The sequence below is a fragment of the Salmo trutta genome, chromosome 26 (genome assembly GCF_901001165.1).
Source record: "Salmo trutta chromosome 26, fSalTru1.1, whole genome shotgun sequence".
Classification (NCBI taxonomy): Eukaryota; Metazoa; Chordata; class Actinopteri; order Salmoniformes; family Salmonidae; genus Salmo; species Salmo trutta.
Genome location: NC_042982.1, coordinates 20,212,214 through 20,233,546, shown reverse-complemented (window position 1 = coordinate 20,233,546; position 21,333 = coordinate 20,212,214). Strand labels below are relative to the sequence as shown.

The 21,333-nt window shown below is 44.2% G+C and overlaps 1 protein-coding gene across 1 annotated transcript in view; it reads left to right on the top strand.

Moving 5' to 3' along the window:
* LOC115163359 (septin-4) overlaps positions 1–21,333 on the top strand; it is a 69,884-nt gene that overhangs the window by 573 nt on the left and 47,978 nt on the right. Inside the window, exon 2 of the mRNA XM_029715165.1 lies at positions 12,138–12,145. Within this exon, the coding sequence (XP_029571025.1) occupies positions 12,138–12,145 (8 nt within the window). The remainder of the gene's footprint in view (positions 1–12,137; positions 12,146–21,333) is intronic.

Below are 21,333 nucleotides of genomic sequence, written 5' to 3'. Positions count from 1 at the left end.
TTTCAGGGAGACAAGAAAAGTAACCCAAATAGCTACAGTGTGCCACACTGTGCGGCCCAAATGGATATGTCTATATTGTGGACGTTAGATCATTTTTTTGCGCATCTTTTTTTTAAGTGTCCTGTCAGTTTGACAATATATTTTTTTTTTGCCCATGTCAAACTAACGTTACACCTTTTTGTGTGTGTGGGCATCCCACGAAAACCTGCTCCCTGAGTCGTTGCATATTTACTTTAAACAGAGGTCATAAACCAGACTTTTGGCCCATGCTGTCCTGTTGGGCTGAGTTGTACCCTTTAAGGCAGGAAAGTAGGTGAAAGAGCCATACATCCAAGTGATGGGCTATGCAGTTCACAAGAGGTGGTGGATATATAATTTGCTTGTCTACTAATCAGCATATTGATTACATTATTGGTTACCTCATCCATTAAATCATGGGATAAACCCAAAGATTTTATAGGGCTAAGCCAAAACTCACGATCAAAAGTTTACTCCAGTTGTGTGTATTTATGTTGTTAGGGGACTAGCTGACAGGGACTAACTGACAGGGACTAGCTAGTGCTCATATATACCTGAGACTCTGTTTACCCTTTACATGAACCCTGTTTATATAATCACAACTCTGTCATAGCAATGACAAAACAACCGGCCTCCAGTCCAGTCCCATCACAGGTATGGTGCTATTTGACCATACCTATATGACCATTGCACTGACTGACATTTTGGAGAATATATTTCCTCCAGTTGCATAAAAGTGCTTTATTCTCCAGCCAGACTCTGGGAAACTGGCTCATCTATGTCTACACTGATCATCTCTGTATCAAGATCAGCATTGTTTTTACTGCTGAGTGACAGGTAGCTTGCCCTCTGACGAGGCCATTTCCAATGATGATGGCGTGACCACGATAACCTGACTTTTTTTTCTTCTTTTGCATACAACACAAGCCATGGAGTGAATGAACCATTCACAATTCCAAGCTGACTGTGTGTACTTGTGCCCAACTAATTATTTTCATTTTAACTCTGTGCCCCAATGATGCCACCACGGATAAACATCTGGTTAGTCCAGACCGTTGCCTTAAAAGAAAGAGGGAACAGAGAGAAAGGGGGATATACAGAGCCTGATCTACACCAACTAAAACAGCCTGTCCTCTGAGTCCCACCCTTGAGAGCGAGAGACACACACAAGTCTGACATCAGATCAGTGTGTTGATTTGTGAGGGAGGCTCATATGGATGTACTTTACAGCAGCCAGACCAGTCAGCTGACAGTCGTGCATTCTTTTTTAGATGGTATAAGTAGACTGAAACAGTGGCTTTTTCTTAGAGTCCATTGTCTCTTTTCCAAATACAGGTCGTAGGTTTCTGTGAACTCGATGATCCTCACTAAATTCTATTACTTTCTGAGACGGAGCAAAGTTTTAATTTGGTCGCCTTCTTCCTACCATTTTTAGCTGTCGACTGTCCCTGTTTATAGTAGCTCAAATTGGAATCTAGGCCGGTGTAATTAACCCATTTGAACTGATTTAACAAATGAAAAAAGGTATCTTTCTTAAACAAGTACAAATCTCAGACCAACCCAACCTGTGATACCCAAAACAATGGGAAGGAACCCTACTACTTTACAGTAGGAAGTTAAAGTAGAGGAAACGGCTGCTCTCTGTAGTCCAGCTGGGAAAACATCCAGTAGTGGTAGAGACAGACGAGACTGATGAGCAGAGACTTGGGTTCAAATAGTATTTCAAACCTTACAAACACTTTGAGAGTTTGATTGAGCCTGTCTGAAGTGCCATATGGGCAGGATTTGGCAATTTTGTGACTCCCATTGACCACTGCACCAAGCAAGCTCAATCAAGCGTGGCTAAAGGTATTTGTAATTAAACAAATACCATTTGAACTGCACATGGCAAGCTCAATCAAGCGTGGCTAAAGGTATGTAATTAAACAAATACCATTTGAACCCAGGCCCAGTCATAGTGGCTAGCGGTGGACATTCCTCAGTGAGAGCTTGTTGGAGAGACGCAGCCATCCCAAAACACTGTGGCTTCACTAACAGCATCATGGCTAGAGAGGCACTCCATGTAGGTCATCACAAAATCCACACTGAAATCAAGAAGGCCAGCCATTATATTATCAGTACAGCCATTGTTACAACAAAATAGCTATATACAGTACCTGTCAAAGGTTTGGACACACCTACTCATTCAAGGGTTTTTCTTAATGCTTACTATTTTCTAAATTGTTGAATAATAGTGAAGACGTATAAACTATGAAGTAACACATGGAATCATGTAGTAACCAATAAAGTGTTAAACAAATCAAAATATATTTTAGATTCTTCAAAGTAGCCACCCTTTTCCTTGATTACAATTTTGCTCACTCTTGGCATTCCCTCAACCAGCTCCACCTGGAATGCTTTTCCAACAGTCTTGAAGGAGTTCCCACATATCCAGTCAGACGTCTTTTGTCCTCGTCTTGTCATGTCCCGTGTATGTGTGTGTGTGTATGTATATATATATATATATATATATATATATATATATATATATATATATACCCTGCTCAAAAAAAATAAAGGGAACACTAAAATAACACATCCTAGATCTAAATGAATGAAATAATCTTATTAAATACTTTTTTCTTTGCATAGTTGAATGTGCTGACAACAAAATCACACAAAAATAATCAATGGAAATCCAATTTATCAACCCATGGAGGTCTGGATTTGGAGTCACACTCAAAATTAAAGTGGAAAACCACACAACAGGCTGATCCAACTTTGATGTAATGTCCTTAAAACAAGTCAAAATGAGGCTCAGTAGTGTGTGTGGCCTCCACGTGTCTGTATGACCTCCCTACAACGCCTGGGCATGCTCCTGATGAGGTGGCGGATGGTCTCCTGAGGGATCTCCTCCCAGACCTGGACTAAAGCATCCGCCAACTCCTGGACAGTCTGTGGTGCAACGTGGCGTTGGTGGATGGAGCGAGACATGCTGTCCCGTGTGGCTCAGTTGGTAGAGCATGGTGTTTACAACGCCAGGGTTGTGGGTTCGATTCCCACGGGGGACCAGTATGGAGAAAAAAATGTATGAAATGTATGCATTCACTACTGTAAGTCGCTATGGATAAGAGCGTCTGCTAAATGACTAAAATGTAAATGTAATGTCCCAGATGTGCTCAATTGGATTCAGGTCTGGGGAATGGGCGGGCCAGTCCATAGCATCAATGCCTTCCTCTTGCAGGAACTGCTGACACACTCCAGCCACATGAGGTCTAGCATTGTCTTGCATTAGGAGGAACCCAGGGCCAACCGCACCAGCATATGGTCTCACAAGGGGTCTGAGGATCTCATCTCGGTACCTAATGGCAGTCAGGCTACCTCTGGCGAGCACATGGAGGGCTGTGCGGCCCCCCCAAAGAAATGCCACCCCACACCATGACTGACCCACTGCCAAACCGGTCATGCTGGAGGATGTTGCAGGCAGCAGAACGTTCTCCACGGCGTCTCCAGACTATGTCACATGTGCTCAGTGTGAACCTGCTTTCATCTGTGAAGAGCACAGGGCGCCAGTGGCGAATTTGCCAATCTTGGTGTTCTCTGGCAAATGCCAAACGTCCTGCACGGTGTTGGGCTGTAAGCCCAACCCCCACCTGTGGACGTCGGGCCCTCATACCACCCTCATGGAGTCTGTTTCTGACCGTTTGAGCAGACACATGCACATTTGTGGCCTGATGGAGGTCATTTTGCAGGGCTCTGGCAGTGCTCCTCCTGCTCCTCCTTGCACAAAGGCGGAGGTAGCGGTCCTGCTGCTGGGTTGTTGCCCTCCTACGGCCTCCTCCACATCTCCTGATGTACTGGCCTGTCTCCTGGTAGCGCCTCCATGCTCTGGACACTACGCTGACAGACACAGCAAACCTTCTTGCCACAGCTCGAATTGATGTGCCATCCTGGATGAGCTGCACTACCTGAGCCACTTGTGTGGGTTGTAGACTCCGTCTCATGCTACCACTAGAGTGAAAGCACCGCCAGCATTCAAAAGTGACCAAAACATCAGCCAGGAAGCATAGGAACTGAGAAGTGGTCTGTGGTCACCACCTGCAGAACCACTCCTTTATTGGGGGTGTCTTGCTAATTGCCTATAATTTCCACCTGTTGTCTATTCCATTTGCACAACAGCATGTGAAATGTATTGTCAATCAGTGTTGCTTCCTAAGTGGACAGTTTGATTTCACAGAACTGTAATTGACTTGGAGTTACATTGTGTTGTTTAAGTGTTCCCTTTATTTTTTTGAGCAGTGTGTGTATATATATATATATATATATATATATTACTTATCTTCTTCGCATATCTTTTTATATATTTTTTCTTCTAAAAACTCAACTTCAAAGCACTCTCCTGCAACTCACCTCACCAATAAAAAAAAAAAGTATTTTTCACCTCAAATCTGAAATCCACAACAGAAGCTAGCCAGAAGCTACCGTTAGTATTCAGCTAACCACGGTTGGCGGTCATCAGCTATCCCTTAGGTTGAATAGCTATCGCCAGTTTTGTACAACGCGAACCAGACCAGAGCATACCGAACCTATTTTTCTCTCCATATCCCCGGATTTCTATCGCAAGCTCTGGACATTTTACACCTGGATCTTGCAGCTAGCTAGCTGCTATCCGAGTGACTATTGGCCCAGAGCAAACGTCAATTATTCCGGAGCTAGCCAGCTGAAGAGTTCCATCAGCCACTCCTGGCCTACAATCCGGACCCGTTTTACTGCCAATGCGGAGCCCCACCGGGCCTTCACGACTGGACTACCGACGTTATCTGCCCGAGGGAGTTATCCAACTGGCCCCTCTGTCGTGACGTAACCTGAACGCCCATCTGCGGCCCGCTAATCGTTAGCAGTCTTATTGGCTGCTATCTGAATAGGTCTATCGGACAATTTTCTTGGGCCACTATAACTATAACTATTTTGCCAATCGGACTGGTCCCCTACCACACGGAACCCCACTAATCGACAGACTGAAACGCACGAGGTGCCTAAAAACAGAGCTCCCTCCCACTTCTGCCAGCTTGCTACCTATGGCCCGGCTAGCTGTCTGAATCTCACTGGACCCTTATGATCACTCGGCTAAGCATGCCTCTCCTTAATGTCAATATGCCTTGTCCATTGCTGTTTTGTTTAGTGTTTATTGGCTTATTTCACTGTAGAGCCTCTAGCCCTGCTCATTATACCTTATCCAACCTTTCAGTTCCACCACCCACACATGCAATGACATCACCTGGTTTCAATGATGTTTCTAGAGACAATATCTCTCTCATCATCACTCAATGCCTAGGTTTACCTCCACTGTATTCACATCCTACCATACCTTTGTCTGTACATTATACCTTGAAGCTATTTTATCGCCCCCAGAAACCTGCTCCTTTTACTCTCTATTCCGGACGTCATAGACGACCAATTCTCATAGCTTTTAGCCGTACCCTTATCATACTTCTCCTCTGTTCCTCTGGTGATGTAGAGGTGAATCCAGGCCCTGCAGTGCCTAGCTCCACTCCTATTCCCCAGGCGCTCTCTTTTGATGACTTCTGTAACCGTAATAGCCTTGGTTTCATGCATGTTAACATTAGAAGCCTCCTCCCTAAGTTTGTTTTATTCACTGCTTTAGCACACTCTGCCAACCTGGATGTCCTGGCCGTGTCTGAATCCTGGCTTAGGAAGACCACTCTGAAATCTTCATCCCTAACTACAACATTTTCAGACAAGATAGAATGGCCAAAGGGGGCGGTGTTGCAATCTACTGCAGAGATAGCCTGCAGAGTTTTGTCCTACTATCCAGGTCTGTACCCAAACAATTTGAACTTCTACTTTTAAAAATCCACCTCTCTAAAAACAAGTCTCTCACCGTTGCTGCCTGCTGTTTTCAACCAAGATCTCAGCGATCACTGCCTCATTGCCTGCATCCGTAATGGGTCAGCGGTCAAACGACCTCCACTCATCACTGTCAAACTCTCCGAGCAAGCCTTTCTAATCGACCTGGCCCGGGTATCCTGGAAGGATATTGACTTCATCCCGTCAGTAGATGCAACTTTTCAGGGAAGTCAGAAACCAATATACACAGGCAGTTAGAAAAGCCAAGGCTAGCTTTTTCAAGCAGAAATTTGCTTCCTGCAACACAAACTCAAAAAGGTTCTGGGACACTGTAAAGTCCATGGAGAATAAGAACACCTCCTCCCAGCTGCCCACTGCACTGAGGATAGGAAACTCTGTCACCACCGATAAATCCACTATAATTGATCATTTCAATAAGCATTTTTCTACGGCTGGCCATGCTTTCCACCTGGCTACCCCTACCGTGGTCAACAGCACTGCACCCCCCACAGCTACTCGCCCAAGCCTTCCCCATTTCTCCTTCTCCTAAATCCAGTCAGCTGATGTTCTGAAAGAGCTGCAAAATCTGGACCCCTACAAATCAGCCAGGCTAGACAATCTGGACCCTTTCTTTCTAAAATTATCTGCTGAAATTGTTGCAACCCCTATTACTAGCCTGTTGCAACCCTATTACTAGATTGGAAAGCAGCTGCGGTCATCCCCCTCTTCAAAGGGGGGGACACTCTTGACCCAAACTGCTACAGACCTATATCTATCCTACCCTGCCTTTCTAAGGTCTTCGAAAGCCAATTCAACAAACAAATTACCGACCATTTTGAATCCCACTGCACCAAGTAAAACTAAATGCATGCTCTTCAACCGATCGCTGCCCGCACCTGCCCGCCGGTCCAGCATCAATACTCTGGACGGTTCTGACTTAGAATATGTGGACAACTACAAATACCTTTGTGTCTGGTTAGACTGTAAACTCTCATTCCAGACTCACATCAAACATCTCCAATTCAAAGTTAAATCTAGAATTGGCTTCCTATTTCGCAACAAAGCATCCTTCACTCATGCTGCCAAACATACCCTCGTAAAACTGACCATTCTACCGATGGTCAGAAATGACATCGACTTTGGCGATGTCATTTACAAAATAGCCTCCAATACCCTACTCAATAAACTGGATGTAGTCTATCACAGTGCCATCCGTTTTGTCACCAAAGCCCCATATACTACCCACCACTGCGACCTGTGCGCTCTCGTTGGCTGGCCCTCGCTTCATACTCATCGCCAAACCCACTGGCTCCAGGTCATCTACAAGACCCTGCTATGTAAAGTCCCCCCTTATCTCAGCTCACTGGTCACCATAGCAGCACCCACCTGTAGCATGCGCTCCAGCAGGTATATCTCTCTGGTCACCTCCAAAGCCAATTCCTCCTTCGGCCCGCCTCTCCTTCCAGTTCTCTGCTGCCAATGACTGGAACGAACTACAAAAATCTCTGAAACTGGAAACACTTATCTCCCTCAGTAGCTTTAAGCACCAGCTGTCAGAGCAGCTCACAGATTACTGCACCTGTACATAGGCCATCTATAATTTAGCCCAAACAACTACCTCTTCCCCTACTGTATTTATTTATTTATTTATTTATTTTGCTCCTTTGCACCCCATTATTTCTATTTCTACTTTGCACTTTCTTCCACTACAAATCTACCATTCCAGTGTTTTACTTGCTATATTGTATTTATTTTGCCACCATGGCCTTTTTTTGCCTTTACCTCCCTTAACTCACCTCATTTGCTCACATTGTATATAGACTTATTTTTCTACTGTATTATTGACTGTATGTTTGTTTTACTCCATGTTTAACTCTGTGTTGTATGTGTTGAACTGCTTTGCTTTATCTTGGCCAGGTCGCAATTGTAAATGACAACTTGTTCTCAACTTGCCTACCTGGTTAAATAAAGGTGAAAAAAAATATATATATATATATATATATATATATATATATATATATATATATATATATATATATATATACACATACACATACTGAGCACTGCTTTTCCTTCACTCTGCAGTACAGCTCATCCCAAACCATCTCAATTGGGTTGAGGTCGGGTGATTGTGGATGCCACGTCATCTAATGCAGCACTCCATCACTCTCCTTCTTGGTCAAATAGCCCTTACACAGCCTGGAGGTGTGTTGGGTCATTGTCCTGTTGAAAAACAAATTATAGTCCCACTAAGCACAAACCAGATGGGATGGCTTATCTCTGCAGAATGCTGTGGTAGCCATGCTGGTTAAGTGTGCCTTGAATTCTAAATAAATCACAGACAGTGTCACCAGCAAAGCACCATCACAACTCCTCCATGCTTCTTGGTGGGAACCACACATGGGGAGATCATCCGTTCACCTACTCTGCGTCTCACAAAGATACGGCGGTTGGAACCAAAAATCTCAAATTTGGACTCATCAGACCAAAGGACAGATTTCCACCGTTCTACTGTCCATTTGTCATGTTTCTTGGCCCAAGCAAGTCTTCTTATTATTGGTGTCCATTAGTAGTGGTTTCTTTGCAGCAATTCGACCATGGAGTCCTGACTCCTCTGAACAGTTGATGTTGAGATGTGTCTGTTACTTGAACTCTGAAGCATTTATTTGGGCTGCAATTTCGGAGGCTGGTAACTTTAATGAACTTATTCTCTGCGGCAGAGGTAACTCTGGGTCTTCTTTACTTATGGCGGTCCTCATGAGAGCCTGTTTCCTCATAGCTATTGATGGTTTTTGTGACTGCACTTGAAGAAACTTTCAAAGTTCTTGAAATTTTCTGGTTTGACTGTCCTTCATGTCTTAAAGTAATGATGGACTGTCATTTCTCTTTGCTTATTTGAGCTGTTCTTGCCATAATATGGACTTGGTCTTTTACCAAATAGGGCTATCTTCTGTATACCACCCCTACCTTGTCACAACAACTGATTGGCTCAAATGCATTAACAAGGCACACCTGTTAATTGAAATGCATTCCAGGTGACTACCTCATGAAGCTGGTTGAGAGAATGCCATGAGTGTGCAAAGCTGTCATCAAGTCAAAGGGTGGCTATAAAATATATTTTGATTTGTTTAACACTTGTTTGGTTACAACATGATTCCATATGTGTTATTTCATAGTTTTGATGTCTTCACTATTATTCTACAATGGTAGAAAATAGTCAAATTAAAGAAAAACCCTTGAATGAGTAAGGGTATCCAATCTTTTGACTGATACTATATACATACATGCATGCATGCATGCATGCATACAGTGCATTCGTAAAGTATTCTGACCCCTTTACTTTTTCCACATTTTGTTACCATACAGCCTTATTCTAAAATGGATTAAATTGTGTTTTTCCCCTCAATTTACACACAATAACCCATAATGGCAAAGCAAAAACGGGTTTAAGAAATATTTTTAAAAAAAACAGATATTACATTTATATAAGTATTCAGATGCTTTACTCAGTACTTTGTTGAAGCACCGTTGGCAGCGATTACAGCCTCGAGTCTTCTTGGGTATGACAGTACAAGCTTGGCACACCTGTATTTGGGGAATTTCTCCCATTCTTCTCTGCAGATCCTCTAAAGCTCTGTCAGGTTGGATGGGGAGCGTCGCTGCACAGTTATTTTCAGGTCTCTCCAGAAATGTTAGATCGGGTTTAAGTCCAGGCTCTGGCTGGGCCACTCAAGGACATTGAGACTTGTCCCGAAGCCACTACTACGTTGTCTTCACCCCAATCTGAGGTTCTGAGCGCTCTGGAGCAGGTTTTCATCAAGGATCTTTCTGTACTTTGCTCGGTTCATCTTTGCCCCAATCCTGACTAGTCTCCCAGTTCCTGCCGCTGAAAAACATCACCAATGCATGATGCTGCCACCACCATGCTTCACCGTAGTGATGGTGCCAGGTTTCCTCTATATGTGACGTTTGGCATTCAGGCCAAATAATTCAATATTGGTTTCATCAGACCAGAGAATCTTGTTTCTCATGGTCAGAGTCCTTTAGGTGCCTTTTGGCAAACTCCAAGCGGGCTGTCATGTGGCTTTTACTGAGGAGTGGCTTCCGTCTGGCCACTCTACCATAAAGGCCTGATTGGTGGAGTGCTGCAGATATGGTTGTCCTTCTGGAATGTTCTCCCATCTCCACAGAGGAACTCTGGAGCTCTGTCAGACTGACCATCGGGTTCTTGGTCACCTCCCTGACCAAGGCCCTTCTCCCCCGATTTGCTCAGTTTGGCTGGGCGGCCAGCTCTAGGAACAGCCAAGGTGGTTCCAAACTTCTTCCATTTAAGAATGATGGAGGCCGCTCTGTTCTTGGGGGATCTTCAATGCTGCAGACATTTTTTGGTACCCTTCCCCAGATCTGTCCCTCAACACAATCCTGTCTTGGAGCTCTACGGACAATTCGTTCAACCTCATGGTTGGTTTTTGCTCTGACATGCACTATCAACTGTGGAACCTTATATAGACAGGTGTGTGTGCCTTTCCAAATCATGTCCAATCAATTGAATTTACCACAGGTGGACTCCAATCAAGTTGTAGAAACATCTCAAGGATGATCAATGGAAACAGGATGCACCTGAGCTCAATTTCAATTCTCATAGTAATACTAATGGAAAAACGTTTATTTTTATTTTTTTATAAATACATTTGCAAAAATTTCTAAGCCTGTTATTTTTTTCACTTTGTCAAAATGGTATTGTGTTTAGATTGAGATTTTTTGTTATATCCATTTTAGAATAAGGCTGGTACGTAGTAAAATGTGGAAAAAGTAATGTGGGCTGAATAGGTTTCCCCATCTTATAATGATATTTTATTTGTCTACTGTCTTGGAAGACGTTTGTGACATGCCTTGCGAATTGCAATTTTCAAGTAATGCATTTCAATCCGTAAAAGGGTAGACGGACACAACTCACTTGGCCAGGCATTGCAGAGGGACTTTGACCTAAAATGGGGTTTTACTGTAACTTGTTTTAAAAAGAACGAAAACGTGCAGCCCTTTTGGTCGGCTGTGGGGATAATTGAGTGAGTGTGGATTAGGAACGTCTGTGTCTGAAGTGATCATAGCATACATTCATACGTGGTGGTGGTGTGAGTCTATAATCTCCTTATACCAGCTCCACATGTCCCCTCTGCTCTGGAGCGTGTGCTCTGTAGACCCTCTGTAAGCCCAGCAGCCCTGTCTCTGCCTTGCTTTTCATTGAAAAAGTGTTACTGCATGGATGGAAAACTGTACTGAATAGAAAATCTCCAACACACTGGTGACATTGATGCTCCATATAATCTATGTGGTATCTAGATCACCAGTGTGCTGGATGTTCCTTGCTTTCAGTCAGGCCACATCTCCTGAGAAGGCCTAGGTAGGAATTGTGTGGTTTATGTCAAGCCACTGCCCCTTTTTTGACGTAGTATGCTGTGTATTGTATAAGCAGTAAGCATGCACTGTGTACAAGCACGCACAGTCTCTAGTACACACTGAAATATGTGTATACTTTTCTCTCCCTCTCTAACACACATTTGATCTATTCACGCACACAATCACTCTCCTAGATCCACAAACACACTGTCACACACACGCAAACACATACTTGCTATCTCACACTCCCTTGTGTTCTCTCACACACAAACACACACTCACATTGCAGTTTTTTAACAGCCAGGGGGTCTTTTAATAGGCATCAACAGCTGGTTAGTCAGACATTCAGTGTCAGCGACCTCGATAGCGATGATAAAGATGCTTTCGTCTTGTCTCCCTGGGTTTGGCTAACAACCAGACTATCCAAGAACCAGGCTACTAGGGAGATCGGTGTTATGATAACATCTCAGTGACATAACCTGGTATTCATCTCCTGTACTTCCCAGCCAAGCCAACACCACAGTCTGAACTTAACCAGATCGTATAATACATGAGCCAGATCAAACACAGATTGAGAATAACACCCTTCTGTTCATCCCAGACCACCGCTAACATATTTCTCACTCGCTTAAAGGCCCATTCTCACAGGTGTGAAATTAAGTGTTTCGATAATAATACAATATTTATAGAATTGTGTTATGCTGTAATATGTTTTAGACATCTCAGGATTTGATGGAATTTCAGATGGTGTCAATTTGTAGTGTTGTAAATAATGTATTTCCTTTTCCTGTATCCATCAACCTCCTTCAACCTGTGTGTGTGCAATCTGGAACCATCTCCTGCTCTGCCGTCCAATCCAATCTTCCTCTGGACAGATGATGAGGTAAGAAGACATTTATTTTTCTTTCTTTTACTCACACGCCTACTGTACACATTGCATCACCATTGGTGATGTTGATTGACAGCCCTGATAATGGCCTGGACCAAGGGGTCGTTAAGGTTCAATAAAAGGAAGCATTTGAAGATTTGCTTGACCTTTTGAGGTACTGAATAGGCCTGCAAGTGACTGATAACAACATGGTGGTTTGGTTAAAGGGAAGCTAACTGTAATTGGGGAAGTGAAAAGGTAATTTTTTACAGTGAAAGGTGTTGAGTTGGGTAATGAATGTTTGCTGTGAGGATTTGTGTTGGCCGCCACATACCTGACAGGGTAACAGGTGTACTGCTGTGGAAATGGGTGTGGTCTGCTGTTGAACCCAGTTTGACTAGTTTCATGTCCCACGCAAGGTGACAGCTGAGACGTCTTACTGAAGGAGCGCCGTGTGAGTGTGTGTGTGTGTGTGTGTGTGTGTGTGTGTGTGTGTGTGTTGACGGTGCCAACTTCCACTCCTACAATTCCACTGTCAGTAGCTTCCCATGAGGGCACCCAGTGAGTGATGGAGCCCTGTCACACAAACACACATCCCAGTGTTGTCTACATCCCACGGCCCTACAGAAGTTTGGGGGAAGAAGGGGAGGTTTGTCTCCAAACACAGCAGACAAACATCTCTGAGGAGGGAGGAGGACAGGGAAAGAAGAGTAGCAGTTAGCTGAGGAGGGGATCCATATGGGGGTGTGACAGAGCTGTTCCTTCCTCTAAGCAGCATTCCTTACCCCTGGGACACAAAGTGACTGTAACTGCTGCAGCACCGAGAGGGAACGCCCAGAGAGGACTTCTCAGTTCTCTACGGGATCCAGTCATGAGCTACAAAGAGGGTACAGAGCCACGAGATCGAGTCATGAGCTAGAGGCTAGAGAGCCACTGGATCTACTGGGGTTTAGGTTTATGTAACAACCCCTCCTGGATATGAGAGAAGATCAATGAGGTCTTCAGATCCATGAATGTATTCCCTTTTCATTAAACGTCACCGAGACGTCACTGCAGTGTAGCCTATCCTCTTCCACTGTGACCATCCCTGGCTTCAGCCCAGCACATGCCGGACTCTGGGATGTGGTGGGAAAGAGGGTGGCTGTGGTTTCCTCTCTCTCTAGTCGGAAAAAGACACACACACACACTCTCTCTGAGTGATGATGTCATCACTGTCCCTGGACAGTGCCAGTTCTGGGCAGGGAAGCACAGCAACTGTAATCCCAGATCTCTTCACTGTCAACGAGGAAATCAGGGTTTCTCTCTCTCTCTCTCACGCGCTCTCTCTGTCTGTCTCTGTCTGTCTGTGGCTTTTAGTCAACCCAGCATTCGGCCTATATCCCTCGCCTTCACTGTGGCCATGGTGGAGGGACGAGGCTATCGTTAGGCTTTATTAGCCTATTAGCTAGCAGCTAGTACGTAGCTACTGCAGTGGATGGAAGCTGGGTGTTTTCCGTGTGTGTGTGCGTGCGTGCCAATGGGTATCCTCTGGACGTCGTGTGTGTGTGTGTAGCCCCACCCTGTCCATCCCTCGCATGATTGACCATGGTAAGCCAGTGAAGCCAGTTAACACAATGACAACGCCTGTAAAAATAGATGTGGGGTGTCGCCACCAAGCAGGCCTGGCTAGGGATGGGTGGTACGGGTTGGTTTTGATATCATGATTTGCTTTTGACGCTTTTCAACTACTCAAAAGTACTTTGTGATTAAATCAGGCCTCAACAACTATTGTGTAATTGATTCATGCTCATATCAAAAGTTAGAGAATAATACATTCTATACAGTACAGTTGATTCACTGCATGGATGGAATTATATCATCCAATACAGTACATTATCCTAGCTTTCCCTTTATCTGAGGACCCATGCCAAGTAATGGAGCCATTCTTCATCATATCACCAAGCTTTGGGTTATTAGCTAAGTGGGTGGCGTACTGTGTCACTGTCACTGCAACCAGAGTTGTCATTGTGTATTAAGCTCAGTGGGGAAGAGCTTGGGATAAATTATTCTCTCAGCTGGGGAAATGTGGTGTGTGACTGTGACATTGCGATTCGGACACCAAGTCTCTAGCTGTGGCGGTGGCATTTTGTGGCAGACCACCCTCAGGCTCTGTTTGACAAGAGGGGGACACACAATTGAGTTAGGGAGCTGGAAGACACGCAACACCCCACTGCGACACCCAAGGCTGTCGGAAGTCAAGAGCAGAGTGACACGAAGTTAAGAATGAGTGTCTGTGAAGAACTTAGAATCAGCTCTCCGGGAGTTGGAATGGGTGCTCAGTTGAAGTTATCTGCCTCTCTCATCTCATGAGTTAAGAATGTGTCAATGTAGAACTTAAAACGATCTACTACACTACAGTACACGGTAGAGGTCGACTGATTATGATTTTTCAACGCCAATACCAATACCGATTATTGGAGGACCAAAAAAGCCCATACCGATTAATCTGCCAATTTTTATTTATTTATTTGTAATAATGACAATTACAACAATACTGAATGAACACTTATTTTAAATTAATATAATACATCAATAAAATCAATTTAGCCTCAAATAAATAATGAAACATGTTCAATTTGGTTTAAATAATGCAAAACAAAGTGTTGGAGAAGAAAGTAAAAGTGCATTATATGCCATGTAAGAAAGCTAACGTTTAAGTGCCTTGCTCAGAACATGAGAACATATGAAAGCTGGTGGTTCCTTTTAACATGAGTCTTCAATATTCCCAGGTAAGAAGTTTTAGGTTGTAGTTATTATAGGAATTATAGGACTATTTCTCTCTATACGATTTGTATTTCATATACCTTTGACTATTGGATGTTCTTATAGGCACTTTAGTATTGCCAGTGTAACAGTATAGCTTCCGTCCCTCTCCTCGCTCCTACCTGGGCTCGAACCAGGAACACATCGACAACAGCCACCCTCGAAGCAGCGTTACCCATGTAGAGCAAGGGAAACAACAACTCCAAGTCTCAGAGCGAGTGACGTTTGAAACGCTATTAGTGCGCACCCGCTAACTAGCTAGCCATTTCACATCGGTTACACCAGCCTAATCTTGGGAGTTGATAGGCTTGAAGTCATAAACAGCGCAGTGCTTGAAGCACAGCGACGAGCTGCTGACAAAACGAAAGTGCTGTTTTGAATGAATGCTTACGAGCATGCTGGTGCCTACCACTGCTCAGTCAGACTGCTCTATCAAATCATAGACTTGATTATAACATAATAACACACAGAAATACGAGCCTTAGGTCATTAATATGGTCGAATCCGGAAACTATCACATTTATTCTTTCAGTGAAATACGGAACCGTTCCGTATTTTATCTAACAGGTGGCATCCCTAAATCTAAATATTCCTGTTACATTGCACAACCTTCAATGTTATGTCATAATTACGTAAAATTCGGGCAAATTAGTTCGCAACGAGCCAGGCGGCCCAAACTGTTGCATATACCCTGACTCTGCATGCAATGAACGGAAGAGAAGTGACACAATTTCACCTGGTTAATATTGCCTGCTAACCTGGATTTCTTTTAGCTAAATATGCAGGTTTAAAAATATATACTTCTGTGTATTGATTTTAAGAAAGGCATTGATGTTTATGGTTAGGTACAGTCGTGCAACGGTTGTGCTTTTTTCGCAAATGCGCTTTTGTTAAATCATCCCCCGTTTGGCGAAGTTGGCTGTCTTTGTTAGGAAGAAATAGTCTTCACACAGTTCGCAATGAGCCAGGAGGCCCAAACTGCTGCATATACCCTGACTCTGTTGCAGAGGTGACACATTTTCCCTAGTTAAAAGAAATTCATGTTAGCAGGCAATATTAACTAAATATGCAGGTTTAAAAATATATACTTATGTATTGATTTTAAGAAAAACATTGATGTTCCTTTTTCGCGAATGCGCACCGCATCAATTATATGCAATGCAGGACAGGCTAGATAAACTAGTAATATCATCAACCATGTGTAGTTAACTAGTGATTAGGATTGATTGATTGATTGTTTTTATAAGATAAGTTTAATGCTAGCTAGCAACTTACCTTGGCTTCTTACTGCATTCGCATAACAGGCAGGCTCCTCGTGGAGTGCAATGTAAAGCAGGTGGTTAGAGCGTTGGACTAGTTAACCGTAAGGTTGCAAGATTGAATCCCCAAGCTGACAAGGTAAAAATCTGTCGTTCTGCCCCTGAACAAGGCAGTTAACCCACTGTTCCTAGGCCGTCATTGAAAATAAGAATGTGTTCTTAACTGACTTGCCTGGTTAAAAAATATAAATCTTTTTTTTTTTTTACATAAAAAAATAAATAAAAAAATCGGCAAATCGGTGGCCAAAAATACCGATTTACCGATTTGTTATGAAAACTTGAAATCGGCCCTAATTAATCGGCCATTCCGATTAATCGGTCGACCTCTAGTTTACGGGCATCACTATTCCTTGTCTCCTGTCCCCACCTCTAGCCCTCATCTAGCAGAGTGGCTGTGGTTCTATGTTACTTAAGTTCTGTCCCTGCTTAAGTCAGGATGGGCTGTTCATTCTCATCCATTATGAGAAAGCACTACCCTTATTAAGTGCAGATCTACATCTATCTGTTTGCCCCACTCTCTTCTTCCCTCTCTCTCTGCCCCCCCACCCCCCATAAATCCACCCCAGGGGATGCTGGGTAATGAGAGTTGACACTAATGACCTCCTCAGGTTGTTTTGATGCTAGAGCACTTAACCCTTTACCTTCCAACGGCTTGAAGGATGTTTTGTTGTCGTGGATATGTAGCTGTGTCTAGCACCTAAAATAATATCCTCTTGATGGACAATAAAAATTGTCTTTATAAATGTTCCTCATTTGTTTCCATATGGAAGTGGTACGCTATAGATTTAAAATTCCAAGTCAAGACGGATGTAAAGTCAGACGAAGGCTCAATACTTTATAACTTCACTTCCTGTGATCAGTCACTACTTCCTGTCCCGACTAGGGCCTGTTAGTTCAGCAGACTCAGGGCTCGGTCCCCATCCAGCTCCACAGATGTCCCATGTCAGTTGGTGGCCACCCTCTGGTCCTCCTTGAGCCTCCATTCCCCAGGCTTTCAGTCAGTCAGATGGTGACCCGGACATTCCTCGGAACCTCCAAAGAAATGGGCCCTGCCAAGCCTCATCTCTCTCTCCTCTGTCCCCCCAACAGAGAGGGGCCTGGCTATAAATATACCCCAGCTTGATTCCCATGGCCCCTACTGGGGTCCCAGCAGTCACCCAGCTGGCCAGGGCGAGGGGGGGCACCACCACCACCAGGCTTGGGCCAGAGAAGCCACCATCCTGCTCCAACTACCTCAGAAAGGATGAGGGTTGTGGAGGAGGATGGGGGAGGGGTAGATGTTGAATGGGGTCAGATAGGATTAAAAGGTCCTGTAAATCCTCTACAGTTTAAATGTGACTACTGGTCAACTTCTTTCCTTTTTTAAGGATGAGCCTTAAAAACCTGTCTGCTGTCCATCCTAGAGATTATCCCTGTTGACATACAGTATGTTGGGTAGTTTTCTGACACCGTGATTGCATTTGGAGCTGCAGAAAAAGAGCATGCCAGGTCTGTGTGTGAATCGTCATCTATTCTGTGTTGAGCTGAATTCTCTTCTCTAGAGTGTTAGAATTGTTTAGTAGTTGCTGCATTTTCGCACACAACAGATGCTAAATTCCCAGTAACTTCTAGATATGGGTAAAAGGTGGTTTTGGGGGAATCCTTTTCAATCCTAGCAACTGTAATGTAATGCTTACTGCAAACCAACAGACAGACACTGATCCCTAATCGTTTGCATGCGTGCTCTGGGCTCTCATTCTCTCTGACAAACTCCCTGCCTATATGCTATTGCTGACTTCTATCTACTGTAGACTGAATTCTCGTCTAGGCTGTGTATCACAGAGAGAGCTAGATGTGAGGATTGATTGACTGGTGTGTTTGTGCTGAATTTGAGGCTCTGACACAGACACCCGATCCTGTCAGTCTGCTGTATGGGGAGCTGAGTGATGGAACACTAACTACAACGCTGCTCTCTGCAGTCTAACATCCAGACATTCTATCATTCCAACTAAATGAAGCAGAGCAGACTGACTGAGTCACTCCCTGTCAGACCGAGGCAGTGGTATATCTGATCTGCAGTATGGTAACTCCTAAAGACTGTCTGTGAGATCCTGTTTAAGCTAATAAGACTTGTGAAGGTTTGTGAAGCAGTTGGTGTAGAACCGTTACTGACATCTTTCTCTATGGTTGTTCATGAGCCAAACAATGTTCTCACGTTTCATTGCTCCACAAAGATCACGGTGTGACAATGACCTCTGAGAATTTTTCTTTGGTCTCAGCCTCTCGGGAATAAACCTCAAAACAACAAACCCAAGTGTAGCGTCTCTGCTTCGGCCGAGGGCGTGCGAGACGAGGTGACACAGCGCTTCTAGAACCAGCGCAGCGGGCGAGGCTTAATGCTACCCAGCTGCAGCTGCGCCCCTGAACACTTCCAGATGCCCCCAAGATGCACCAGGTCAGCATGAGGAAATGCCAGGCGAGCCAAGAGGAGGGGAAGGGTAGATAAAAGGATAATAAACGAGGGGAAGAGTGGAGGGAATGATAAATGAGAAGGCAATAGGAGAGAAGAGTAGATGGACAAGGAGACGAAGAGTAAAGGGCAGATGAGCAGAGGAGAGACAGACAAGGGACCACGCCAACTCAGCCACTGGCATCCAGTGTGCCTAGACTGGACCAAACCACTAGTTACTCAATAGTCATTCCATCCCATCCATCGGAGACAGACCGAGAGACAGGAGGGCTGCTCCTGCATGGTGAGGATTTAGAGGCTTGGTGTAGTAATAACTGTAGCATGGAATGCGGTAGCTTGCTGTGACATGATGACGGATGGAATTTGTTGGTGTTTTATTAGGATCCCCATTTAGCTGTTGAAAAAGCAGCAGCTACTCTTCCTGGGGTCCACATGAAACATGACATAATACAGAACATTAATAGACAAGGACAGAATTACATCAATAAAAAATAAATAAAAGGCACACGTAGCCTACATCAATGCATACACACAAACTATCTAGTTCAAATAGGGGAGAGGCGTTGTGCCGTGAGGTGTTGCTTTATCTGGGGGGTTTTAAACCAGGTTTGCTGTTTATTTGAGCAATATGAGATGGGATGGAGTGCAATAATGACTCTATATAATACTGTACGCTTTCTTGAATTTGTTCTGGATTTGGGGGGGAAAAAAGACCCCTGGTGGCATGTCTGGTGGGGTAAGTGTGTGTGTCAGACCTGTGTGTAAGTTGACTATGCAAACAATTTGGGATTTTCAATTCATTAATGTTTCTTATAAAAAGAAGAAGTGATGCAGTCACTCTTCTCAACTCTTAGCCAAGAGAGACTGGCATGCATAGTATTTATATCAGCCCTCTGATTACAATGAAGAGCAAAATGTGCCGCTCTGTTCTGGGCCAGCTGCAGCTTAACTAGGTCTTTCCTTGCAGCACTGGACCACACGACTGGACAATAATCAAGATTAGACAAAACTAGAGACTGCAGAACTTGCTTTTTGGAATGTGGTGTCAAAAAGGCAGAGCATCTCTTTATTAAATGACAGGAGGGAGGTAGGGGTAAGAGGGAAAGGGGTGTAGACGGCACCATTTGTATATGGGAACGTTGTGATGTGGTAGAAATTGGTGGAGCTACTACACTTAGGATGCATCTCAATAGTCATAACATTTTTTTTACATTTTAGTCATTTTAGCAGACGCTCTTATCCAGAGCGACTTACAGTGGTGAATGCATACATTTCATTTCATATTTTATTTTTTTCCTACTGGCCCCCCGTGGGAACCTACAACCCTGGCGTTGCAAACACCATGCTCAACCAACTGAGCTACAGTTGATGACAGGTATTGGAGACTAGACTGATTCACAGGCCAGCCACAGAACTCCCGTGAAGTCTCAGCCCAGTGAAGTGTGTAGGGGGGACAGCAGCGGTAGCAGTAGTAGAAGCCAGACGGTTGGTCAGTGAGGTGTGTGCGTGTGATCCGTGTTGTTCCCTATTTCCTGGGCTTTGAACGGCTGCCCTTTGAAACTTAATTTCCTTCAAGTCGCCACACTACCCTCCCTGTCCCACCCTGTCATTTAGACACAGCCAAAATAAGCAGGAGACCCCAGCATCTCTCTGAACACACACACCCTCCATCCCACACACACACACACACACACACCACTCCATCCCACTCACTCACTCAAACACACGGCTCATAAAACTATCCCATTTTACACATGAGATAGATCTCCCACACTGTTTACATCTAGTCCATGACTCTCCAACAGTCTATCTCTTCCTGTAGGACTACTGTAGGTTTGTCTCAGTACTGTGTCCCTGCCTGTACTACTGTAGGTTTGTCTCAGTACTGTATCCCTGCCTGTACTACTGTAGGTTTGTCTCAGTACTGTGTCCCTGCCTGTACTACTGTAGGTTTGTCTCAGTACTGTATCCCTGCCTGTACTACTGTAGGTTTGTCTCAGTACTGTATCCCTGCCTGTACTACTGTAGGTTTGTCTCAGTACTGTATCCCTGCCTGTACTACTGTAGGTTTGTCTCAATACTGTATCCCTGCCTGTACTACTGTAGGTTTGTCTCAGTACTGTATCCCTGCCTGTACTACTGTAGGTTTGTCTCAATACTGTATCCCTGCCTGTACTACTGTAGGTTTGTCTCAGTACTGTGTCCCTGCCTGTACTACTGTAGGTTTGTCTCAGTACTGTATCCCTGCCTGTACTACTGTAGGTTTGTCTCAGTACTGTATCCCTGCCTGTACTACTGTAGGTTTGTCTCAGTACTGTGTCCCTGCCTGTACTACTGTAGGTTTGTCTCTGTGTACGAGACTGACTGTGGGTTTGTAATACTAAACCTTACACTTCCCTTCTGAAACCTATACACACACACACACGCTCTGACATCCGAAACCAAACCACAAACACAAAGCCATCTAGCCATCATTTGTTAATATTTACAACATATGTAGTGTTCCATGCAGGGCAGGCTACTGCAGGGTTGCTTTATGTCATACATTGGCAGAGGCCAGCCTAGTCCCAGCTATGTCCTTCTGTCTTTTAACAGTTGGTTTTTCATAATAGTTGACATTTCTGTAATTATCT